General features: G+C 54.3%; 3 protein-coding genes across 4 annotated transcripts in view; 1 reads left to right on the top strand and 2 right to left on the bottom strand.

The window, feature by feature from the left end:
- The window catches only part of MAST1 (microtubule associated serine/threonine kinase 1), a 30,110-nt gene extending 13,085 nt beyond the window's left edge, over nucleotides 1-17,025 (top strand). For both annotated transcript variants that reach the window (XM_049097728.1, XM_025457710.3), the window contains 19 exons: nucleotides 2,175-2,276; nucleotides 2,374-2,506; nucleotides 2,586-2,653; nucleotides 5,468-5,547; nucleotides 5,637-5,845; nucleotides 9,988-10,126; nucleotides 10,240-10,372; nucleotides 10,509-10,674; nucleotides 10,775-10,876; nucleotides 11,026-11,148; nucleotides 11,626-11,735; nucleotides 12,340-12,524; nucleotides 12,600-12,847; nucleotides 13,183-13,389; nucleotides 13,510-13,739; nucleotides 14,113-14,235; nucleotides 14,354-14,490; nucleotides 15,393-15,580; nucleotides 15,684-17,025. In XM_049097728.1, coding sequence (XP_048953685.1) covers nucleotides 2,175-2,276; nucleotides 2,374-2,506; nucleotides 2,586-2,653; nucleotides 5,468-5,547; nucleotides 5,637-5,845; nucleotides 9,988-10,126; nucleotides 10,240-10,372; nucleotides 10,509-10,674; nucleotides 10,775-10,876; nucleotides 11,026-11,148; nucleotides 11,626-11,735; nucleotides 12,340-12,524; nucleotides 12,600-12,847; nucleotides 13,183-13,389; nucleotides 13,510-13,739; nucleotides 14,113-14,235; nucleotides 14,354-14,490; nucleotides 15,393-15,580; nucleotides 15,684-16,942 — 3,942 coding nt within the window. In that variant the 3' untranslated portion in view covers nucleotides 16,943-17,025. The remainder of the gene's footprint in view (nucleotides 1-2,174; nucleotides 2,277-2,373; nucleotides 2,507-2,585; nucleotides 2,654-5,467; nucleotides 5,548-5,636; nucleotides 5,846-9,987; nucleotides 10,127-10,239; nucleotides 10,373-10,508; nucleotides 10,675-10,774; nucleotides 10,877-11,025; nucleotides 11,149-11,625; nucleotides 11,736-12,339; nucleotides 12,525-12,599; nucleotides 12,848-13,182; nucleotides 13,390-13,509; nucleotides 13,740-14,112; nucleotides 14,236-14,353; nucleotides 14,491-15,392; nucleotides 15,581-15,683) is intronic.
- Nucleotides 17,026-17,288: 263 nt separating this feature from the next.
- Nucleotides 17,289-19,856, bottom strand: DNASE2 (deoxyribonuclease 2, lysosomal). Its single transcript, XM_025457713.3, is given in 7 exon segments — nucleotides 17,289-17,490; nucleotides 17,492-17,829; nucleotides 18,240-18,437; nucleotides 18,529-18,693; nucleotides 19,039-19,120; nucleotides 19,215-19,392; nucleotides 19,497-19,856. Coding segments are annotated over 7 exon segments (1,101 nt in total). The 5' UTR covers nucleotides 19,592-19,856; the 3' UTR covers nucleotides 17,289-17,445.
- Nucleotides 19,857-20,499: 643 nt separating this feature from the next.
- On the bottom strand, nucleotides 20,500-24,028 carry KLF1 (KLF transcription factor 1). The gene is made up of 3 exons (XM_025457712.3): nucleotides 23,819-24,028; nucleotides 22,228-23,074; nucleotides 20,500-21,098 (listed from the first exon to the last, which is right to left on the bottom strand). Exons 1-3 carry the CDS (start codon nucleotides 23,903-23,905, stop codon nucleotides 20,923-20,925), a joined length of 1,110 nt encoding a protein of 369 aa, XP_025313497.3. The 5' UTR covers nucleotides 23,906-24,028; the 3' UTR covers nucleotides 20,500-20,922.
- Nucleotides 24,029-25,336: the final 1,308 nt, after the last annotated feature.

Raw genomic sequence — 25,336 nt, 5'->3', positions numbered from 1 at the left:
GCAGGCTCCATGCAGGGAGCCCAATGTGGGACTCGATCCCGGGACTCCAGGATCACACCCTGGGCTGAAGGCAGACACTCAACCACTGAACCACCCAGACATCCCAAAGATTTTATTTATTTATTAGAGAGAGAGCATGAACTGGGAGAAGGGCAGAGGGATAAGCAGACTCCTGCTGAGCAGGGACCCTCCCAACATGGGGCTCCATCCCAGAACCCTGAGATCATAATCTGAGCTGAAGACAGATGCTGAACTAACTGAGTCATCCAGGTGCCCCTGGGGCTGATATTTCAATGTGGGAGTTGGATAGGAAACAGGGAAACAGACAAATCAAAGAATTCCATGATTTCATCTGATGCTTAGGGCTGTGAAGCAAATAGAACAGGGCAATCAGACCGAGGGTCAGGGGCTTCCCTGTAATGCCCAGGAGGCCTCCCCAGAAGAGGTGACATTAAAATTGGGACAAAAATAATGAGGAATTGAAAGGTATGAGAAACGCTGGGGGGAATGTGTGCCGAGCAGGGTGCACAGCCTGAGGTGAGAAGGGAGTCTGGGAAATTCCAGGAGCACGGAAGCCAAGTGACTGCTGTCATGAGGAAATGAAATCAGATATGGGCACAAGGACCAGAAATGGAGCTTTGGTCTATGGGCTTCCACTCAGACCTGAAGGGCAGTACATTGGTGTCATTATGGGTTTTAGCATCAAATCTGGTTTGAGTCTGGATTCTTTCCCGAGGTTCATAGGAGTTGAGGGCACAGACTTCAAATGGCCTAGATTCATATTTAGCTCATCACTTATTTCCTCTGCAGCCTTTGCCAAGTCACTTAACCTCTCTGTGCCTCATTCTTTCTGCTATAAAAAGGGAATGTGCTCATTCATTAATTCCACAAATATTACTTAAGCACCTATTCTGGGGCTGATCTAGAAGCTGGAGAATTACCTGGAAATAAAACAAACAAAATCTCTGCCCTCAGGAAGCTGACATTCTAATAGGAAGAGTCAGAAGATAAATAGTAGGCATCAGTTTGGCACTAGGAGGAGGCAAGTGATTTTTTTCTCCCCTCAGAACATTAATTATTGAAAAATTTGAAAAGTAGGTATATTAAAACTTAACATTATTTCAAATATTTTATTTTTTTAAGAGGAAGGAAAGCTTTGTGTTTTTTTTTAAGATTTTATTCATTTATTCATGAGAGACACAGAGAGGCAGAGACACAGACAGAAGGAGAAGCAGGCTCCATGCAGGGAGCCAGATGCGGCACTTGATCCCAGTAATCTGCTGAGCCACCCGGGCTGCCCTGGATCCTATTTTTATTTAAAATTTGTTATTTTGGGGATCCCTGGGTGGCACAGTGGTTTGGCGCCTGCCTTTGGCCCAGGGCGCGATCCTGGAGACCCGGGATCGAATCCCACGTCGGGCTCCCGGTGCATGGAGCCTGCTTCTCCCTCTGCCTGTGTCTCTGCCTCTCTCTCTCTCTCTCTGTGTGACTATCATAAATAAATAAAGAAAAAAATATTAAAAAAAAATAAAATTTGTTATTTTGCTTATCATAGATCTTTTGCATTATTTTTTCAAATACTGCATCATGGTTTTTTTTTTTAGATTCATTTATTTATTATTATTCATTTATTTATTTATTATTTATTTTTAGACTCATTATTTATTAATTAATAAATTTTTATTATTTATTTAATTCATTCATTTATTCATTTATTTATTCATTTATTTGTTATTTAGATTCATATTATTTATTTATATATTTATTATTTTTTAGATTCATTTATTATTTATTCATTATTCATTTATAATGAATATTTATTCATTATTTATTCTCTGTCTAGAGACAGAGAGACCACGAGCATGCGGGGGCAGAGGGGCAAAGGGAGAGAATCCTCAAGCAGACTCCCAGTGAGGGTGTAGCAGGACATGGGGCTCTATCTCAAGACCCATGAGATTGGGACCTGAGCCCAAAAGCCCAAACCAAGAGTCCCAAGCTCAACTGACTGAGCCTCCCAGGCGCCCCCATTATCATTATTTTTACCACGTTGCTGGGGCCTCAGTTTTCTCACCTGTAAAATGCAACAGCAGCAGCAGTGTGCACCCGGTGGGTCGGGAGAGGGGCCTGGCTGAAGCAGGCCGGGTGAACCCCCCTCACTGCGTCCGCCCCCCCAGGCCTATGAGCGCTCCGAGAGCATGGAGGTAGCCTTCGTCACCCAGCTGGTCAAGAAGCTGCTCATCATCATCTCGCGCCCCGCGAGGCTGCTGGAGTGCCTGGTGAGGGCCCGGGCCTGGGCGGGGGTGGGGGTGGGGGTGGGGGTGGGGGTGTGGGGGTGTTGGAGCCCGCTGCCAGCCCGCCCCTGCCCTGCCTCAGGAATTCAACCCCGAGGAGTTTTACCACTTGCTGGAGGCGGCGGAGGGCCACGCCAAGGAAGGTCACCTTGTCAAGACCGACATCCCGCGCTACATCATCCGCCAGCTGGGCCTCACCCGGGACCCCTTCCCAGGTGCTGGCCGGTGGGCGCCGGGGGCTGTGGCTGCACCCGCCGGGTCCCCAGCCTCTGCTCACTCTCCGTCCCTTCCTAGACGTGGTGCACCTGGAAGAGCAGGACAGCGGGGGCTCCAACACGCCCGAGCAGGACGACCTCTCCGAGGTAAGGCCCCCGGGTCCCGCCGAGGGCTCACCTCCTGAGGGCTCTCTGCCCTCAGTTTGGGTGGATCTCTTGGTCCCTGCTCCAAGCCTCAGTTTCCCCATCTGTGAAATGGGTCGATAATAACAGCTGTTCCTCCATCGGCTTTTTTTTTTCATGGTGAAATACGCATAAGACACACCCATGCACACATGGTACAGAAAACATACCATTAAAATTTTTTTTAAAAGATTTTATTTATTTATTCATGAGAGAGACAGAGAGACAGAGAGAGAGAGAGAGAGAGAGGCAGAGACACAGGCAGAGGGAGAAGCAGGCTCCATGCAGGGATCCCGACGTGGGACTGGATCCCCAGACCCAGGATCACACCCTGAGCAGAGGGCAGATGCTCAACCACTGAGCCACGCAGGTGTCCCCATTTTAACCATTTTAAAATTAAAAAACTCACTGGGTTTTAATACATTTACAGTGTTGGGCGGCTATCACCTCTATCTAGTTCTGGAACATTTTCATTACCCCCCCAAAAAACCATGTACCCATTAGGCAGGTACTCCTCACTCACCCTCCCCTCCCCAGCCCCTGGCAACCACTAATCTGCATTCTGACTCTATAGATCTGTCAATTCTGGTTATTTTATATAAATTTCATATTTCACATAAATGTATATTTTATATACATTTCTGGGTATTTCATATAAATTCACTTTTACTCTGTGGCCTTTTTTGTCTGGCATAACATTTTCAAGGTTCATCCATGTTAAAAAAAAAAGGTACATCCATGTTGTAACACAGATCAGTACTTTGTTCATTTTTATGGCTGAATAATAATATTCCACTGTAGGCATCCACCATATTTGTGTATTGTCCATTGATAGACATTTGGGTTGTTTTTACCTTTTGGCCATTGTATGAATAGTGCTGCTTTGAACATTTGTGTACAAGTGTTTGGACAGCTGTTCCAGTTCTTTTGAGTATATACTCAGGAGCAAAATTGCTGGTCGTATGGTAATTGTGGGGAGCCCTGCATGGGTTTTGAGTAGGTTGGATGTCTCTCTGTGTTAATAGCTCAGCACAGTGAAAATTGCCGTAATCCCACCTCTTAGGCCAGCCACACTTTGACAGATGTTCCCCATGTCTAGTACTGGCCACTCACGTGTTTTTTTTTTTTAAATTTGAAGCAAAATATAGAACAGAGAAGATTACAGAGAAGATTTTGACTCAAAATCTGGGTTTGAGCCTTCTCTTGAAAAACCAGAGGTTCTGTTAACACCATCATAGAACCAGCTGGCAGTAAGTGGGGGCTGCTCTATGATAAGGGGTACCTGCCTCCCAGTCATCCATGCCCCCACCTGGCCTGCCTGGCCCCTGAAGGCATTTGAATTTGTAACCTTTGTTTCAAATTGTATCTATGAATTCTCACACCTATACACACACATCTTTCCTCTCTCTCTCTCTCTCTCTGTATATATATATATATATTTTTTTTTTTAAAAGAATCTCACTACCCATGCCATTTGTTTAATTTTTTGAATAGGTAATGGAATGACATCACTCAAAACTCTAAAAACTCTAAAAAGGTATTTATCTTTAATTGTTATTTATAGGATTCTACGTATGCCATTCAATCAAACTTGTTAATTGAGTGATTCAAATCTTCCATCTCCCTATTCTTTTTTCTATTTTTTTTGCCTGATTAATCTGATAGTTTCTGAGAAATATGTGTAAAATCCTTGTTTCGAGCAGTTTCTTCCTGTAGTTCTATCATTTTTTGTGCCAGATGTTTTTAGGCTACATTCAGAGGAGCATACAAATTTAGTATATCACACATTTTTGTGTGATATTTATGGAATGAATCTCTTCATCCTAAAGAAAAAGAAACATAATTTTCAAAAAAGGTATACAGTGAAATATCCTATCCCCATTTTGTCCCCCACTGGCCTATATCCCCCCAAATATTATTAGTCTATGTGCTACTGAGCACCTCCCCAGATATGATTAGATAGCTCCATTTTGCCACAAAAACATACAGTACATATTGTTCCTTGCTCCCCCCTCCTTAATAAAATATTTTGGAGGCCCTTTTGAATCAATGTACTGAGAAATGCCTCATTCTTTTTAACAGTGACACGATATCCCTTCATACAGATGCTGCTCATGTGTTTATTAAACCAATTTCCTATAGATGAACATATGGATTGTTTCCAATCTTGCAATAAGCAAGATATGCATGCATCATTTTTCACATGCATATCTATGGCATCAATTAAAAATGCAATTACTGGATCAAAGGGAACATGCATTTGTAATTATTTTATATGCCAAAGTACCTTCCATGAGGATTGTACCAATAGCGGGATATAGAAGTACCTGTTCCTCCACAGGTTTACCCTTTTGGATTTTTTTGCCAATTTGCTAGGTGAAAAATTGTATCTTGAGGTAGTCTTAATTTGCCCTTCTGCCACTATATATAAGTTTCAGCATCTTTTCATATGGTTAAGAGCTCTAATTGTAATCCAAATATCTTGCCTATATCTTTTCTTCGTTTGTTAGGCATTTTGTTATTGATTTCTGGAAGCTCTTTATACATTAAGGTGATTATTTTGTAGGCTTCTTTCCTAATGGAAAAAAGTTAGGAATATGGCTTCAGAGTCAGACAGTATGGGTTCAAGTCCTGACTTTGGTACTCCCTCACTGTGGCACTTGGATGAAGGTTCCATCCCCTCCCCTCCCTGTCCTTCTGATTCCTCCTATGTAAATGGAATAAGAAGAATAGCAATCTTATGATGATGGTGGTGGTGGTCTCCATTTTTCCCTATAGGGCCGCAGCACCAAGGCTAAAAAACCACCTGGAGAGAATGACTTTGAGACCATCAAGCTCATAAGCAATGGTGCCTACGGGTGAGCCACCCGGGGCTCTGGCGGGGGGAGGGTGGCGGAGGCCGGGTGTCTCGGAGGTGATGGCCGGTCCTCGCTCTCTCCCCCTGCAGTGCTGTCTACCTTGTGCGGCACCGCGATACAAGACAGCGCTTTGCAATGAAGAAGATCAACAAACAGAACCTGATATTGCGGAACCAGATCCAGCAGGCCTTTGTGGAGCGTGATATACTCACTTTTGCTGAGAACCCCTTTGTGGTTGGCATGTTCTGCTCCTTTGAGACCCGGCGCCACCTCTGCATGGTCATGGAATACGTGGAAGGTGTGGCTGCCTGCAGGACTGCAGGGAAGATGGGGGATGCATGCAGCTCATGGTTGCTCAGTGGCCTGAGCCCTAGTCACCATATTGCCTATCCACCTGTATGTTTATCTGCCTATTTAATAATCCAGTCATTGATTATCTATCACATTTGTTTATAATCTACCCATCTGTTGGTTTATCTATTTTCATTTCATTTAATGTAGGTACATCTTCCCTCCATCTGTTCATTTGCTAATCTATCAGTTTTTCCATCCATCCATCCATCCATCCATGTACCATCTCTCCATTCATCCACTCTTTCCATCCATCCATCCACCCACCCATCTATCCATCCATCCATCCATCCATCCATCCACCCACCCACTCATCTATCCATTCATCCATCCATCCATCCATCCATCCATCCATCCATCCATCCACCCACTCATCTATCCATCCATCCACTCACCCATCCTATCCATTCATCCACCCACCCATCTACCCATCCACTCACCTATCCACCCACTCTCCACCCAACCATCATCCATCCTTCCATCTATCCATCCATCCAATAATTTAATTATCCATCTCTTTGTCGATCTACATATCTGTTATCCATCTTTTTTTAATATTTATTTATTCATAGAGATGCAGAGAGAGAGAGAGAGAGGCAGAGACACAGGCAGAGGGAGAAGCAGGCTCCATGCAGGGAGCCGGATGTGGGACTCGATCCCGGGACTCCAGGATCATGCCCTGGGCTGCAGGCGGTGCTAAACCGCTGCGCCACCGGGGCTGCCCTCTGTTATCCATCTTAAAACATTAATAGACTTCATTTTTTAAAGATTTTATTTATTTATTCATAGAGACACACAGAGAGAGAGAGAGGCAGAGACACAGGCAGAGGGAGAAGCAGGCTCCATGCAGCGAGCCTGATGTGGGACTCGATCCTGGGTCTCCAGGATCACACCCCGGGCTGCAGGCGGCACTAAACCCCTGCGCCACTGGGGCTGCCCTAGACTTCATTTTTTAGAGTATTTTAGATTTACTGAAAAATTGACTGGACACATTGAGTTCCCACAGATGCTCTTTCCTCACAGTTTATTCTTTTTTTTTTTAATTAATTAATTTATTTATTTATTTATTCATGAGAGACACACAGAGAGAGAGGCAGAGACACAGGCAGAGGGAGAAGCAGGCTCCATGCACGGGGAGCCCGACGTGGGATTTGATCCCGGGTCTCCAGGATCACGCCCTGGGCCAAAGGCAGGCGCTAAACCGCTGCGCCACCCAGGGATCCCCTCACAGTTTATTCTTTACATGTTGTGTTCATGTGGCACATTTGTTATAATTGAACCAATATGGATACATGATTATTATTATTTTTTAAATATTTTATTTATTTATTCATGAGAGACACACAGAGAGAGAGGCAGAGACACAGGCATAGGGAGAAGCAGGCTCCATGCAGGGAGCCCGATGTGGGACTCGATCCCAGTACTCCAGGATCACACCCTGGGCTGAAGGCAGACGCTCAACTGCTGAGCCACCCAGGTATCCCTGGATACATGAATATTATTATTTTTTAAGATTTTATTTATTTATTCATGAGAAACAAAGAGAGAGAGGCAGAGACATAGGCAAAGGGAGAAGCAGTCTCCATGCAGGGAGCTCGACGTGGGACCTGATCCCGGGACTCCAGCATCACACCCTGGGCTGAAGGCAGGCGTTAAACCACTGAGCCACCCAGGGATCCCCTGAATACATAATTATTAACTGAAGTCCCTATAGTAGGGTTAGTTGTTTACCTTGCACATCTATTTTCATCTATTCATCTTTTTATATATCTAGCCATGCAGTTACCCATCCATTTATTCACCCATTTACTCGTCACTTATCCATCCATCAGTATCTATGTATCTATTTATTAACTCATCATCTATCCATCTATTTACTACCCATATTTTTATTCCTCCATCTACAACTATTCTAGCAGCCTCTCATCCTATTTTGCTATCTCTTTATTTTTTAAAAAAATATTTTATTTATTTGAGAGAGACAGAGACAGAGATAGCAACTGCAATAGTACAGGTAGAGAGGAGAGGGAGAAGCAGGCTCTCCACTGAGCAGGGAGCCCAACAGGGGCTCCATTTTAGGACTCTGGGATCATGACTCACTGGCTACCTCCTTCCATTTGTCCACAATTTATCCATCAGTTTATCCATGTAGCTATTTACTATCTATCCATGCAGCCACCAATGTATATTTTTTTCATCTGTTTATCCACTCATCCATGCTTATAATCACCTAAATACTAATTCTATCTATTGCTCCAGTTACACATATTGTGGTTATTAAGAGATGCATTGTCTTATGGAGTCACACTATGCTGCCCCAAGCCTTTAGTCAACCACCTGTTCACTCAACAGATGTCCCCTTGTGGTTTTCCTCATGCCACATGCTGTGCTAGGCCCTGGTGACACAGTTGGGACCCAGACAGACACTCCTCTCCCTCGTGGAGGTTACATTGTGGTCTGTGTAGCCAGACAATAAACAAGCCAGAGGAGACCAGGTGATTTCACATATAAGGATGGCATCGGGGACCATAAGGAAGAGGAAATCCAAGCACAAAGTCTCTTAAGTGAGAAGGTGTCTGGATTTGGAGGAGCAATGAAGAGGCCAAGAAAGCTGGAGCCAAGTGAACAAGCCAAAGGGAGAGTAGGGGGAGATAAGGATGAAGAGGTGATGGGGTTGAGCATGCAGAGCCTTGCAGAACCCTGAATGGCATTGGATTTCACTCCAGGTGCAACAGACATCATCTATAAGATTTTAAGCAGAGCTGATATGATCTGGTTTATGTTTGAGAATATCCATTTAGCTGCTGCAGTGAGGGCAGAAGCAAGGAGACCAATATGGAGGTGATGGTGCAAGTTTTAAGTCATATACTTTCTGAGTGTGGCCCAGCCCTAAAGTCTCATTTGGAAGTGAATTCAGCTTGGTTCTCATCATAAGTGTGTGTCAGGATTCCCTAGGGTTGTGACCAAATGCAGATTCCTGAGCCCCACCCTTGTGGAGTCTGATTTGTCAGTTCCTGACACAGAGTTAAGTCTGGCTCAGGCAGGAAGGAAGAAAGAAAGAAAGAAAGAAAGAAAGAAAGAAAGAAAGAAAGAAAGAAAGAAAGAAAGAATTTATTTATTTGAAAGATTTGATTTAAAAAAAATCATGTCACTTTCAGGAATGGCTGTATCTGGGTGCTCAAACCATGTCACCAGGAATCTCTTCATCTCTTGACTCTGCTCTTGCATGTGTGGACTTCCTTCTAGACAGGCCCTGGTATAGCAGAGTTGCCACCCAGGAATCCCAGTTTATGTCCTATGAGTTTAGCAATATTTGTGAAAATAGAAGGGACAGTCTGAGGGCTGGTTCACTGAAGCGACTTGGGTTACACGCTAACCTAGAGTCTGCGCCTGGAAGAAAATCTGGCCCTTGTAAGAGAAGTTAGGAATAGACTTAGGAGACTAAAATAGGAATGCTGTTTACAGTAAACTTAGTAGGGGCCAGGAGTCTACATTTTAAGGCCCGAGGCCCTCAAGAGTCACACTCCAGGAGATCAAGACTCATGCTCCTAGACTCAGTCAATAAGCAGGCAGGCTTTTTATTCTCTTCTTTTTTAAAAAGATTGTATTTATTTGAGAGAGAACCTGATGGGGGCAGGGGAGGGGTGGAGGAAGAGGGAGAAGCAGACTCCCCACTGAGTAGGGAGCCTGACGACATGGGGTGCATTCCCAGGACCTCCGAGATCATGACCTAACCCACAGGCAGACACTTAACCTACTGAGCCACCCACACACCTCCAGGCTTTTATTCTGACCAGATCTCACCTCCACCATCAACTCCTCACCATCTGACTCAACCTCTCTCTGAGCCTCAGTCTCCTCATGTATGAAATTGGCTGATCAGATTAACTTTGGAGCTAAGAGGAAGAGAGAAGCCTGGTAGAGAGCACTCTGCATGTGACCTGGGGAGGGGGGGCGCCTCTCTGAGCCTCAGTTTTCCTTAGCTGTAAAATGGAAACAACGTGAGGTGAGGACCTGGTGAGTGTTGAGTGCTCAGCTCCAGGCTGAGGGTGCCTCCGTCTTCACGTGGGCCAACTCCTTCCCCCACAGGGGGGGACTGTGCCACCCTGCTGAAGAACATCGGGGCACTGCCTGTGGAGATGGCCCGCATGTACTTCGCTGAGACCGTGCTGGCACTGGAGTACTTGCACAACTATGGCATCGTGCACCGGGACCTCAAGCCTGACAAGTGAGCCTTTCCCATCACTTCCTTCCTGCCCCTCGGGAAGCCCTGGCATGAAAGGACCAGGAGTGAAGTGGACACAGGCATCACTTCTGAGACCCGCCCCCTCCCCATTGCAGCCTACTCATCACCTCTATGGGGCACATCAAGCTCACGGATTTTGGCCTCTCCAAGATGGGGCTTATGAGCCTCACGACCAACCTGTACGAGGGCCACATTGAGAAGGACGCCCGGGAATTCCTGGACAAACAGGTGTGTGTGCGGGCATGGGGTTCACCGTGGGTGGAGTGACCCCACAGAACTGCGGGGCCCAGGGCCTGGTGGGGGGCTCGGCTCTCCCTCGAGGCCCCTCCCGCGGCCAGGGCGCAGGCTGACGGCCTGCCCCCAGGTGTGTGGGACCCCAGAGTACATCGCACCCGAGGTCATCCTGCGCCAGGGATACGGCAAGCCGGTGGACTGGTGGGCCATGGGCATCATTCTTTATGAGTTCCTGGTGGGCTGCGTACCCTTCTTTGGAGACACGCCCGAAGAACTCTTTGGACAGGTCATCAGCGGTGCGTGCCTCTGTGGGGGGCAGGCGGGTGGCATGGGTACATGGGCCAGGCCAAGGCCTGTGGACTCCAAAAGCGACCCCCAGCTCTGCCTTTTCTGCAGATGACATCCTGTGGCCAGAAGGGGACGAGGCCCTGCCCACGGACGCCCAGCTCCTGATATCCAGCCTCCTGCAGACCAACCCCCTGGTCCGGCTGGGGGCAGGTAAGGGGTCTGCCTTTCAGAGAAACTAAGGAACTGGGGGTCATGGCTGGAGAGTAGGACTCCAAGCCCAAGTGGTCTGGGGCTCTCTCTGCTGGACTGGGCGGTCTCTGGAATTCTCTCCCCTGGCCCCTCCCCCCCTCCCTCCCCAGGTGGTGCCTTTGAGGTGAAGCAGCACAGTTTCTTTCGAGACCTGGACTGGACAGGACTGCTGAGGCAGAAGGCCGAGTTCATCCCCCACCTGGAGTCCGAGGATGACACGAGCTACTTCGACAGTGAGCAGGGCCGGGGGGTGGGATCCGGTGAGAGGGGCCCTGGGACCCCAGCTGGTCAGGGGACCTCCTGGAGGGGGCGTGACTGCTCGGAGGCGTGGCTGGGATAGAGGCGGGGCTCAGCCTGAGAAGCCGGGAAGAAACCGGGTTGGGGTAGGCACCCCGCCTGGACTGGGGTGAGTCCTTAGGTTGGGCCGCAGGGTGCTAGGACCCAGAACGAGCGCCAGCACGCGGTGGGGCGGGGCTGCGGGGGGCAGAGTCCGGGTTGCCACTGCCACAGGTGGGATCTAGAGGGGAGGCTTCTCCGGGAGCCTCGGAGGGTGGAGCTGCGACCCAGCCTGGGGGAGGGGCGGAATCGGACCGAGGATGGGCCAGGGGCCTGGCGGGGGCCTGCAGCCGGGCTGGAACGCGGGTCCGGTGGGGGTGTGATCTGAGGAGCGGACCCTTGCCTGCGGTTATGGCCCTCCCTCCAATCCTCAGCCCGCTCGGACAGGTATCATCACGTGAACTCCTATGATGAGGATGACACGACGGAAGAGGAGCCCGTGGAAATCCGCCAGTTCTCCTCTTGCTCCCCGCGCTTCAGCAAGGTGGGCCAAGGCTGGGCCAGGGGTGCGGTGAGACCGGGGGGCGGGGCCTGGGCGGAGGCGGGGCTGAGGAGACAGGGGAGCCGGGTCCCAGGCCCGAGGTGTCAAGCCGGGGAATTACCGAGGGGGCAAGAGATCTGGGCGTGAGAAGCCCTGCTGGGGAGGCAGCATGGGGGTCTTGGGACTGGCCGTGGCAAGGAGTTGCATCTGACGGGAACCTGGACGGATGTGCCAAGGAGGCCCGCGGTGGGGCGGGGCCGGTCCTGGCGGGAAAGAGCAGCGGGGCCGGGGCGAGCTTGGAAGGCTGGGCAAGATCTCGCTTTGAGGAACAGCGCGTAAGGGGGTTCAGAGCCTAGTCTGGGCGAGAATAGACGTAAGTGGGTGAAGCAAGGAGAGCATATTCTCGAGGGCCTGGGCAGGGCAGGGCCTCACTGGAGTGGGGCGGGAGTTGAAGAATGTAGGTGGTCGGGGTGCTTCTCAGAATCGGGCGGGGCCCGGCCTTGGGGGCGGGGCGTAGTGTGGGCGGGTCCAGCAGCGGGAAGCGGATTGGTTCGGGAGCGAAGGCGGGAACTGGGCCGGGCTTGCCTCCCACCGCCCGCGGGTTCAGGTGTACAGCAGCATGGAGCAACTGTCGCAGCACGAGCCCAAGACCCCGGTGGCGGTGGCGGCAGCGGGGGCCAGCAAGCGGGAGCCGAGCGCTAAGGGCCCAGACGAGAAGGCGGCTGGCAAGCGGGAGGGCCTGGGCGGCCTGACCCTGCGGGAGAAGACCTGGAGAGGGGGCTCCCCGGAGATGTGAGCGGGGGACTGGACTGGGTTTGGGGGCGGGACCCGAAAGGGCGTGTCTCTGACCACTACCCCTACGTGCAGCAAGCGTTTCTCGGCTTCCGAAGCCAGCTTCCTGGAGGGGGAGGCCAGTCCCCCGCTGGGCGCGCGCCGCCGTTTCTCTGCGCTGCTGGAACCGAGCCGCTTCAGCGCCCCCCAAGAGGATGAGGACGAGGCCCGGTTGCGCCGGCCTCCCCGGCCCAGCTCTGACCCCCCAGGCTCCCTGGAAGCGCGGGGCTCCAAAGAGGCAGCTCAAGGGGATGGCACCCCCAGCGCTGGGGACGCTGAGGCCGGTGAGTGCCCTCTCCTGCCGCCTTCCCCAATTACCCAGTGGCCGGATAGTGAGCATTTGTTTCAGTGAGCCTCGTGTTATTTGTGCAAGCTCTCACCCATTCTTCGCACTCCAGCCTGGGGATTCTCATCAACATGAGGAACACCCCATATTCCATGCTCAGTCAACAAATGTATATGAGGACGCCTCTGTATCAGGGGCTGTGCTAGATGGATATGTTACCTGCTTTCGTGAAACTCACAAGAGAGAAGTGGGAAGAGCATTCCAGGTAGAGGGAACAGCATGCAGGAATTCTGTGACCTTGGACTGACTCCTAACCCACTTTCTCTGTTGCAGCTGACCGCCCACGCCCAGGTGACCTCTGTCCACCCTCGAAGGACGGGGACTCATCAGGCCCGAGGGCCACCAATGACCTGGTTTTGCGCCGGGCGCGGCACCAGCAGCTGTCAGGAGACCCTGCTGTAGAGAAGAGACCTTCTAGAACGGGGGGCAAAGTCATCAAGTCGGCTTCCGCCACTGCTTTGTCTGTCATGATTCCTGCAGGTGATGCTGGGTTCCACATAGCAGGGGAGGGGCTGTCTCCATCTCTGCGGGAATCAGGAGCAGATACAGGGAGAGATGGGTCTCTGGCGCCTATCTCTGACCATGATTCTGTGTCTGCAGTGGACCCCCATGGAAGCTCACCTCTGGCCAGCCCCATGTCCCCACGATCTCTCTCCTCTAACCCATCCTCACGGGACTCCTCGCCCAGCCGGGACTACTCACCGGCTGTCAGTGGGCTCCGCTCCCCCATTACCATTCAACGCTCTGGCAAGAAGTATGGCTTCACATTGCGTGCCATTCGGGTCTACATGGGTGACTCGGACGTCTACAGTGTTCATCACATTGTCTGGGTGAGTACACATGCTTGGAGTCTCTGTCCCAAGGTGAGGGGTGGGTGGGGAGAAAGAAACACACACACACAGACGCATGCCCCCACACACACACCCCAGTGATGAGGGACTGCTCAAACTGTAGAACCAGGACCTGGATAAGAGTCCTCTGTGACCTGTGTGCTCACTTCCCTTTCTTTTTTTTTTTTTTTTTCTCACTTCCCTTTCTGAGCCGCAGTTTCTTCATTTGTAAAATGGGGAGAATGATCATTATTTCATAAGGTGCTATGAGGATTGCTGTGCATGCAAAGCTAGGCATCTGGCACATAAGCTCAAGGAGCTTTCTTTGTTACCAATCCTGTGACCCTACCCCTGTGGGGTGTCTTGTCCCCAGCACGTGGAAGAGGGGGGCCCAGCTCAGGAGGCTGGGCTGTGTGCTGGTGACCTCATCACCCACGTGAACGGGGAGCCTGTGCATGGCATGGTGCATCCTGAGGTCGTGGAGCTGATCCTTAAGGTGAGTGCAAGGGAGGCAGCATCCTGCAGGGAGAGCCAGGGAGGGCTGGAGAGATTCTGGGGAACTGAAACAGCTGGAGCAGCCTTCAGCAGAGCATTTCTCCCCTATCTTCCCCTAGAGTGGCAATAAGGTAGCGGTGACTACAACGCCCTTTGAAAATACCTCCATTCGCATTGGCCCCGCCCGGCGCAGCAGCTACAAAGCCAAAATGGCCAGGAGGAACAAGCGGCCCTCTGCCAAGGAGGGTCAGGAGAGGTGAGTGGGGCCAAATGCAGCTGGCAGGTCTATCAATAGCAGGCTGAGGGAACATTTGCGTTTTCGTGTTGTTGTTTGAGCAGTGGGCGGGGCTAAGGTGGGAGGTGGTGAGGACCTGAGAAGGGAAGCGCCCAGGAAGAGTGGCCGGCCGGACCATCGAGCAAAAACAAGAGGACAGGGAGAGAAGGGCTGGGAAAGCGGGCGAAGCCCAGAAAGGAAACTGCCAGGTTTCTAGGCAGGGAGAAAAACCTTGTAGGGGTGTCTTGGGAGGTGGCCAGGGCCAGCATTTGTCAATTAAAGAGGGTGCTGTCCAGGAGAGCTGGTTCTGACCTGTTGGATATATTTAGATGTCTGGGAGGGCTACGAGAAGTGATTCCTACGTGAAATGAGCACGCTAGACAAGACTGGGCCAATTGAAATAATTTCTTCCCTTAGAAGTAGGAGGAGCTAGGAGAGATGGGTGGGGCCACGAGTGTGTGGTGTTTTGTTCAGAGGGTTTGGCGGTTTGGCCTGGATAAGTCGTTGAGTGGGGATTTGAGTGAGAGGAGCCAGACAAGACTGAGTCATGTGAATTTCTTCCAGCTCTGTTAGGCCCGTTGCAGCTGGGGAGGGCGGGGCTAGACGGGTGGGCGGGGCCAGAAGTGGTTGGGTTGGTGCCAATGGGTGTTTTTCTGGCTTCGGGTGGGAGAGGCCAGAAGGGAACTGGGGGCCTGATGTGGGAGGAGCCAGATGGGACCAGAGTTTAGGAGAATTCTTTCAGTTTTGATCTGAGGGTTGCAGCTGGAGAGGGAGGGGCCAGGTGGGGTGGGCGGCCCCCAGGGGCGACCTGCGGCCCTAAAGTGGGAGAAGCCAGGAGTTCTGGAACTTGGTGAAGGGTAGGTGGCCCCCTCTTTGTCCCCCAGCAAGAAGCGCAGCTCCCTCTTCCGCAAGATCACAAAGCAGTCAAACCTGCTGCACACTAGCCGCTCGCTGTCGTCGCTGAACCGGTCGCTGTCGTCCAGCGACAGCCTCCCGGGCTCGCCCACGCACGGGCTGCCTGCACGCTCGCCTACCCACAGCTACCGCTCCACGCCCGACTCCGCCTACCTAGGTACGCTCTGCGCCTGCGCGCGGCGGGCCGAGCGGCGCAGGGTGGCGGGGCTGTGCCCTGGCTGTGCCCGCAGCGCGCGACAGCCCCTCTCGCTCACCCGCAGGCGCCTCCTCCCAGAGCAGCTCGCCGGCCTCCAGCACGCCCAACTCGCCAGCGTCGTCGGCGTCGCACCACATCCGGCCCAGCACGCTGCACGGCCTGTCGCCGAAATTGCACCGCCAGTACCGCTCTGCGCGCTGCAAGTCGGCCGGCAACATCCCCCTGTCGCCACTGGCACACACGCCGTCCCCGACACAGGCGTCGCCACCGCCGCTGCCAGGCCACACGGTGGGCAGCTCACACACGACGCAGAGCTTCCCTGCGAAGCTGCACTCGTCTCCGCCCGTGGTGCGCCCGCGCCCCAAGAGTGCCGAGCCCCCGCGCTCGCCTCTCCTCAAACGCGTGCAGTCGGCAGAGAAGCTGGGAGCCTCGCTGGGCGCCGACAAGAAGGGCGCACTGCGCAAACACAGCCTCGAGGTGGGCCACCCGGATTTCCGCAAGGACTTCCACGGCGAGCTGGCGCTGCATAGCCTCGCCGAGTCTGACGGCGAGACGCCTCCCATCGAGGGTCCTGGCACACCTAGGCAGGTTGCCGTCCGTCGCCTGGGCCGCCAAGAGTCACCCCTGAGCTTGGGTGCCGATCCGCTGCTGCCCGAGGGCTCCCCCAGGCCGTCGGTGTCCAGTAAAGAGAAGGAGTCTCCGGGTGGGGCCGATGCCTGCACCCCACCCCGTGTGACGACCCCCGGGGGCCGGACCCTGGAGCGGGACGCCAGCGGCATAAGGCACCAGAGCGTGCAGACAGAGGATGGAGCGGGTGGGGTGGCCAGGGCCGTGGCAAAGGCTGCGCTGAGCCCAGTGCAGGAACACGAGACCGGCAGGCGCAGCAGCTCGGGTGAGGCAGGCACACCCCCGGTGCCAATTGTCGTAGAGCCTGTGCGTCCCGGGGCCAAGGCCGGGACCCCCCAGCCTCTTGGTGCAGACTCCAAAGGGTTGCAGGAATCCACATCTCTGGCGCCTCCTGTACCTGAGGTTCCCCGGGGTCGGGAGTGCTGGGTGCTGGAGGTGGTAGAGGAGCGGACCACGCTGAGCGGGCCTCGCTCCAAGCCCACCTCCCCCAAACTCTCTCCAGAACCCCAGACCCCCTCCCTAGCCCCCACAAGGAATGCGCCCAGCACTGCAGGGCTCCCAACCCCACCTACTTCCCTCTTGGTCCCAGCTACCAAGGCTGAGGTGGGGCCGACCTCCCGGTGCCCTGCTGAAGCTATACCCCCAGCAGGCCTGACCAAAAAAGGTGCACCCTGCCCCACACCTCCAGGCCCATAGCCAAGGGGGCCGCTGGCCCTGCTCTGTACAGCCACCTGTATACATATGTACACATATAAATAAAGTGTGTCTGTGCTGTGTGAGCTTTCTGGGGCTCACCCCACCTCCCCTGGCGGGGCAAGACATCCTGTTTCTGCCCCCTTGCCTGTGTGCGTCTTGAAGGGTGAAGCTCCAGGCCTGATTACCATAGAGAGAGGAGGTGGGTCTTGGGTGGACCATTCCTTGTGGTCCCACTTTGGGTCTTGCTTACACACCAGCTGTCCCCAGAGCTTCAGAGAGAGAAGAAGGGCTGCAGTGTTGTCTGGAGTCCCAGTGTCCACTTGAAGAAAAAAGGTTAACAGCCCCATCCACCAATTTCCTTTTATTTCTCAACAGTCCTGAGTCAGGTGTCATGATTCTCATTTTGCAGGTGAGTAGACTGAGTCACAGGTTAAGGCACATAATTAGGGTCACACAGACGTTAAACTGGGGTTCAAGCTGAAGTCCCAAATGGTGTCTGAGCCTTAGCTCTTATATGCTCTGCTGGATTTCCTGGAGAGAAGTTCTGTTCTCCCCACAGGGCTTCCAGGCCTTCACCAGAGGCTGGAAGGCCTTCCAGAGAGCTGGCAGCTGGGCACATAATGTGCCCCCACCCCGGTGCTCCTCTCCAAGGTTCCGATTCATGTCACCCACACAGGCCCAGGGCCCTTCTGGGGCTACACACCACTTGGAGTGGTCTTCTCTGGCACTGAAGGCTGGCCCAGCTGGCCCAGGGAAGGCTATCTGGGTCACGTCCAGCACATGCTGGACCCTGGAGCAGTTGGAGGGTAGGATGCCATGAGAGTTTTGCCAGAATTGGACCTGCAGGTTACTGCCAAGGGCTTCTGCCAACCAGCCAGAGTACAGGTCTGTGGAGGATGGAAAAAGGGCATGAGCAGGGTCAGGGTCATTGCTAGGGCCATTTCCCCCTTTCTGAGTTCAGTTTCCTCAGTTGTCAATTCCTAAAAACACAGGGAATGACAACATGAATAACCCTTACCAAATGCTTTATATGCCTCACTTCATTCATAACAATTCTTTAATGTAGATATCAGTATCCCCATTTCTCAGATGGGTTAAACTGAGGCTCTGGTTAAATCACACATCATAGAGCCAGAAACTAATATGTGAACCCAGGTCTGTTGGTTGTCTACCTGTCATTTGACTGTAGCTTTCAAAAAAATCCTAGTCCCTATTCCTGACCTGCCCTTAGCCATGGACACACCAGACATCCCCTCTGCAGAAAAAGAACTTTGCAACCGTCAATTTCCAGACTCACCATCTCCAAATTTTCCATATTTGGCAAAGCTCTGGAAGGTGTCCCCTGCCTTGGATGTGAGGGTTACACTGCTGTTCCAAGGGCTGTGGAGAACATGATGGCCCTTGACCACGTCCTTCAGGTAGGGGACTTTCTGGGCGAAGTCTGCATCTAGCTTGTGGTCATACACTAGGGGGTAGGTGTAGGTCAGCTGCCGGCCTAGAGGGCAAGGGTGGAGAAAATCAGCGACTATTCCACGTTCTGGCCCCAGGGAATCAGGGATTCACTTTGCCTCCCTGTCCACACTCACCAATCTTCCAGAACTGAGCAAGAGGAAAAGATACACAGAGCAGGGTTTGCCCATAGGTGTGGGCGTTAGAAGGCCAGCTGTATGCCCCAGAGGAGGCGGGTGCAGGGAACTGTGGAACGCTGTGGACCAGCCAGAAGCCCCCTTCTTGGTCCAGGAGCAGCACGCCTGAACCAGAAGACAAGGATCAGGAGGGCTGATCAAAGCATTCCGACAGGCACACACGCCACCAAGAACACCCTTCCTTTGCCCCGGGGCTGGGGGTGGGGGTGGGGGGCTGGAGGAGGCATGAGCAGTGTTAAAACCACTGTTGAGCTCAGTTTCTGCAGCTGTCAATTCTCACAGTCAAGAAGAAAATGTTTTTGTTTGTTTGTTTTGAAAAGCAATGTTAATATAAAATGAGGAAGCAGACGTCCAGAGTCCGACAGACCACCCAGCACTCCATCCCCGGGCAGGTCAGGGGTTAGCTGGGAAAGATGCATAGGAACCCCGGAGCCCCAATCCAGAACTCACCCTTTGTGTGCCCCCGGATGGCGACGAAGTCCTGGGACCCACTGGATTTAGGTGGCTGGTCATTGTATAGCAGGAAGGCGAGCTGGGGGGAGATGGACGGGGCAACTTGAAATCCCCCCCCCCCCCGGGCTGGGCCCTAGAGTCTCATCCCGGGTTCAGCCCTGGCGCCCCTTCACCTGGCTGGCGTTCTGGTACAGTGGCAGCAGGCTGCGGCCGACCGCCCCCGCCGAGCTGTTGATGGACCCCGCGCCGTCCCGCCAGCCCCCTGAGTCCTTATCCATGTACTTGTATCGCAGTCCTCTCTGCGCCGCATCCCCGGGCCCGCTCTGGGCTGGCAGTTTGTAGACGACGAACCTGGAAGAAATGGAGGGAGGGGAACAGAGGGAACCCCAGGCTTCACCCAGTCGCGCAGCATCCCCAGGCCGACCCCGGGGGATGGTGGCCGCATGCGCACTCACCAGTCCACAGGCTGCCCCGAGTCCCCGTAGCAGGTCAGGGTCCTTACAGGGACCCACAGCAGCGCGGCCAGGAGCAGCGGGCTCAGCGTGGCCATGGCGCTTGGGTCGAGGAATCCGTGTTGGGACCCTGGGGCGCCAGGTCACGAGCTGGGCCGGGCCGGTCCCTAGGCGACTTTCACTTCCCTAAACGGGCATGGGAACCCGAGCCGGGACCTCACGAGGATGCAGAGTCCGCCCGCGAGACTAGAAAGTTGAGATTTGAAAGTTAATTTGGGGCGCCCCCCCGGGGCGGGGCTTCCTTTCTGACCGTCACTCCCCTCAGGGAACGCCTCCCGCTTGCGTCGATATACCCCACCGGCCGGGCCGGCCCTGGCCACGCCCACTTGACCACGCCCACTGCGGTCTCGTTGCTTTCCCCTGTCCCGCCTCCGACTCCTTTCTCAGCCAATCACATTTCACATCCCTCCGCTAGGCCCCGCCTCCGTCTCGCTCCGCTCGCTCGGCTATAGTCAAACCACTCTTCCGCCAGAGCTCCTCTCCTCGGGCTCGTGGGTCAAATGTGAATTTGGATTTTTTCCTTTCCTGCCTTACAGCCTGAGGCTCAACTCTTGTGCTCTTTGCTTTTCATGCCGCATGTTTTCCTGAGGCCTCCTGAGCTAATCAAGGGAGCATTTTGGATCACGTCAGGGTGGAGGGTGCTAGGGCTCTGAGGGCCCCGGGTGAGGACTCTTACACCGGGGGAGATGGTTCCGGTGAATGCACCTGGGGTTCAAGACAGGAGACAAGGGCTAGGTGTGATGGGGAGGGGCATCAAAGCCTGCAGTGCTAAGAGGAGTAGCTGAAGTTTAGATGAGGGTGTGAAGGTGTGTACGGCTCCCAACCTTACCCCCGAGGGTAAAGCTTCCTCCCATCTTCCAGCACCCAAAACCCACAAAATCAGGCCAACGCTGAACCTTTATCTGGGAGAGGCATTGGTATAGGACCCATAACCATTCACAACAGATCCAGCCACTATGCAGAACTTCATTAATCACGGTGTGAAAACCCCTTTCTAGGCCAAGGGTCTCTGGGAAACCTCACCCCACAACCACTCCCACTGCCCAGGGCCTCTTGTAAGCTGGTCTGAGGGTCCAGCTCTCTGAGAGTCTGTCCCTCTGTCCAAAATGTCTGAGTGTCCAAATGACTCCGTTTATTTGGAGGTCTGTCTCGCTGTGTCTGTGTGGCCACTGGATGTCTCTGTGTAGCTCCCCGTGGCTGAAGACGTGTGGGAGCTTCAAGTGTCTCTATGGGCCAGTCCTTGATCTTTGGGTGGATCTATGGGACCATGAATCCGGGAGAGGGTCCATCCAAGGGAACACCACCCTGTGTGGATCTGCTTTTGTTCCATCCCCAATCCCCAGGAAGAGTCCAAGTGTTGGGGCAGCGCTCAAAGATGACGCTTCATGTGCAAGGCCAGGTGATCGGAGCGTGAAAAAGCGCGCGGGCAGAGCTGGCAGCGGAAGGGGCGCTGTCCTGTGTGCTTCCTGTAGTGGCGGGTCAGTTCGTCTGAGCGTGCGAACCTCCAGCCACAGCCGTCCCATGTGCAGGCATAGGGCTTCTCCCCTGTGGGTTGGGGGGTGACAAACAAGCTGTGAGCCACTGTCCGCCCCACCCCTCCCCTGTGCTGCCTCTGCATCTGGCCACACTGCTTTACTCAGCCTTGGTCTGTACTAGGATGAGGCAAGTGAGGCACCTAGCGCTCAAAATGTAGGGAGGCGCTCACTCTCAGGGGAGGGCTCTGATTCGCACCCACTCCGGCCTCTGCGATCCCAACCCTTCTGTACCTGCATTTGGCGCCAAACCCGTTCTCAGTTCCTGGACCCAAGTCCTGTCCCCTACACCACTGGCCTCATTTTCTGTGCCCTATTACCCTGCCCCTGAGTCCTAAAGCCATCCCCACCTTCATCCTTTGACTCTGGCTCCCTGTGTTCCAGCGCCTGCCTTGTACCAGAGGACCCTCCAGCTGCTGCCCAATTCTGCCTCCCACCCCCCCTTGGCCCTGTCCCCGGTGATTGTTCTCTCTCCCGGCTACTCCTGGCCTCTCCCCCTGCGCTTCTGCACTGGAGTGTACACATGGCCCTTGCCATCTGTGCTGGGCCTACCCTCCGTGGGGACTCCTAAACTTAGGCCTGACCCTTCCTCCTCCTCCTCGCCTCTATTCCACAGGATCCTTGGGACCCGGCTTCTCCTAGGCCCACCCTCCTTTCCCAGCTATTCCCTCTATCCTCTTGGACCCGCCGCCCTATCTGGGCTCCAGAAACTGGCTCTGGCCCCGCCTCCCCTCTTGAGTGCTGCCACGCCCCCTACGGCCTGGCTCCGCCTCCCCGGCAAGCAACTCAACGCTTTACACTCCAGGCTCCTAACTCCGTCTCTGCAAGCCCAGGACCCGAACCCTCTGTCTTTGGCTCCACCTCTGGCATTCCAAGCCTTTCCCCTCTCCGCGGCCCGTCCCCTTTGTCACTTGCCAGGCTTTCTGCTCTTTGGCCCTTGCCCTGCCCAGATCTCACCCGTCGGCTCCCGGAGACGCTCCTCAGATTCCCCAGGTTGTCTCCGTGCTACCCCCGCCCCGCCTCCCTCAATGCTGCCTGCTGCCGAGGTCCCAGGCCGGCTCCGAGCATCCTCTGCCCCGCCCACTTGCTCGGGTTTTTCTGCTCCTGAGGCCCATTCCCCGGCCCGGTCCTCGCGCCCTCACCTGTGTGCGTGCGCAGATGAGCCTTCAGGTGTGAGCTCTTGGTGTAGCTCTTCCCACAGCCCGGGTGCGTGCAAGTGTGTGCCGCCTGCCTCTTGCGCGCCCACGATCGCCGGCTGCGTTTAGACGGTGCGGCGTCCGCGACCCCTCCTGGGTCTCCTGCGGTCCCCCGGAGTCCCGAACCCGCCGTCCCGGGTCCCAGACAACTCAGGAAAGAGGGGGGTGATGTGGGGCCGGGCGCAGGCGCTGGGAGCCCGCGGAAGAGCTGGAAGTGCCCTTGGTACTGCGGCACCGGGTACAGCGGTGGGTACCCGGGCAGCAGCCCGTAGGGGGCGCCCGGCGCCGTGGGCACCGAAAGCCCGGTCCGCGAGAAGTAGCTGCCGGAGGACCCCGCACCTGGCCCCGGGTACACGGGCTGCAGCGGCAATGGCTTGGGCTCGGGGGCTGGGCCCAGGGCTGAGCCCACGAAGGCGTCCGGGACCGGGGCTCTAGGGGCCGGCCGCGCCCAGCCCGGGTGCTCCTCGGGACCTAAGAGCCCAGCCACCAGCCCCGGGCCGCCCACGTACGGGCAGGGAGTCTCGGGCGCTGGTGGCGGCGGCAGCGGCGGCGGCGGGAACTGCACCCCCGAGCACTCGCCTGGCGCCAAAGCGCAGGTTTGGGGCGCGCCGCCCGGCTCGGGACACGGGAAGTTGGTGAGCAGGAGATCCAGATCCCAGGCGGTGGCCGAGTCCCTCTCGTCGTCTTCGTCCTCCCCGGGCGCGTCCTGCGACTCTGGCCTCACGTGGAGGGGCAGCCCGGTGGGATCAGGGGGACCCGGACCCAAGTCCTGCACCTCCTCAGAGCGCCACCACTGGGGAAGGAGCGGTGGCGTGAGGCTTCGGTGGACACCGAGGTACCCCGTCCAGAGTTGGGGGGTGCTGGATGCCCTGATGGGGGCAGGCTGGCCAGAGGCTCTGGAAAGGGGTCCTGCTTGCTTGTCTGTCCCCTTGTGTTACAATGCACACTCCCCCCAGCACCCCCAAGTCCAGGGCCAGAGGCCGATGGGTCTGGCTGGAGACCCAAGATAAGACTAACATTATCTGGAGCCACACTCAGGCATGGGGGAAGGGGTGGCAGAGCTAGGCATGGAAGGCTGGGGGGGGGGGGGCTCAGCTTTGCCTCAGTTTCCCTCCAGACTCTCCCTCTTCTTCCCTGTCACCCCCAAAAATTAATTCCCAAGAGTGATTCCTGGATTTGCTGTTTCCCCTGGTAACCGGGGTTGTCTCACTGTGGACTGCTGCAGGGTTCAGCTTCAAACCTCAGGTTTTTAATTTTTCTTTTCTTTTTTAAAGTAGGCTCTATGGCCCAAATGGGGCTTGAACTCACGACCCTAAGATCAAGAGTTGCATGTCCTACCCACTGAACCAGCCAGGTGCCCCTCCAAGCCTCAGTTTTATATGACAGAAATAGGTCCTTAGACCAGGTTCAGACCCCTGGCCTGGCCTGAGGACCCCCAGCCTTAAGATGCAGAGTAAGATGAGGACTAGACCCCACCCCAAGCTCTACCCACAGCCCAGGACCCCAGCCAGCCCACCTACACCCCGCCTGGCCCCACCTTGAGGAAGTCTTCCTGTGTGTCCGGGAAGGGGCCCAGGGTGGTCAGCGTGCTGATGGAGGGCAAGGCGGTCTCAGCTGTGGCCATGGCTGGCTGGTGCCCACCCTGGGCCTCAGACCTCCTCTCCCTCCGTGGCCTCGTGGGCTCTGAGACACCAATGGCCCCTCAGAGGGCTCCTCTCTGCTCTCAGCTGATTGGCTGCAGCCCCTGATAAGAGGCAGGCAAGGCGGGGGGTCACCATTTTTGGGGAAGAGACCTCATCTCAGCCTGTTTAGGGGCTGGGCTTTAAGGACTGACCCTGTATCTAAAGCCAAGTCAGATGTTCAGGGGCTGGGGGTTCAGAGGTTGAGGGTTCAGGTGTTGGGTAAAGTGAGGTACTGAGTCCCCACAGAAAGAGAAACTTGGGGCCTACTCTTAGTTACCTTTCTGTAGAAGGGGCGACAGACAGAATGGGGGTCCTGGGAAGGGGTTTTGATACCCCCTTTCCTGTGACCGGGGCCCTGTAGCTCTCCCCCTCCCCAATAAACAGCAGCAACCATGCTGATGGCGGGGCTTGGCATGAAGTCCCTGCCAAGCCAAGCATTATCAGACACCCCAGATGTTGTAAGCTGCTATCAGGTGGAGGCCCAGAACAGCCAAAGCTCTGTTCCCGATGAGTGGGAGGGTTGGGGGCTGGGGCTTCATGTTAGGTTGGTTTGAAATTGCCTGGGTTGTGAGTTCTCAGGGTCTGAGCTTAGCGCCGGGAGGAGCCCCTCCCAATCAGGCACTGCTGTCTGCCACGGCCCCTCTGGGTGAGGCTTGTGTGGAGCTGGAGGCTGCCGTGACCACAGTTGCTCTGGTGTGATGGGGCTGGAGCAGGGGAAGTGACCCCCTCTCCTGGGTGAAATTGCATGGTTGGATCAGGCCACAGGAAGTACATGATGATGTGCAGGAGACCCTCCCCAACCCCTGCTCTGGGCCTGGCTGCTGTTTGACTTCTGTTCCCCATGGGGGAGGAATCCAAGGTTCTACACCAGGGACCATTGTTTTACCGTGGGAGCCTGGGTGGATGATACGGACACATATCATACATACATAGTTCACAGTCATATCCACACACAACAGGCAGTTACATAGTAACACGGATTCCTGACCCCTGAGTCACACAGACCATATAGTCCCTGCACATGAAATTGTGTATCTATATAATATAGACCACGCACAGACACACAACTTCCAGGCACAAAGACACAGCTATCCACTACATTGGTTACACAATGACATAGTCACACAATCTCTCAGACATAGAATTCATAATCACACAGACAGGTACTGACAGCATCACACACTGTCACATAAACGCACACAATCACATTGACGTGATTTAGCCACAACCGAACAGACACACAGAGACACTTGGATATGTTGTCACTAAACTATAGAAGATGCAGTTACACAACTCCCATGAAACACAGATGTTGCCACCACACACAAAAGCATGAAACACAGCAGCACACAGCTGCTCACAAACGCACAATG

The sequence above is a fragment of the Canis lupus genome, chromosome 20, assembly GCF_003254725.2.
Source record: "Canis lupus dingo isolate Sandy chromosome 20, ASM325472v2, whole genome shotgun sequence".
NCBI classification, from domain to species: domain Eukaryota; kingdom Metazoa; phylum Chordata; class Mammalia; order Carnivora; family Canidae; genus Canis; species Canis lupus.
The sequence above is the reverse complement of the archived record's forward strand: the minus strand, read 5'-3'. Positions and strand labels throughout refer to the sequence as shown.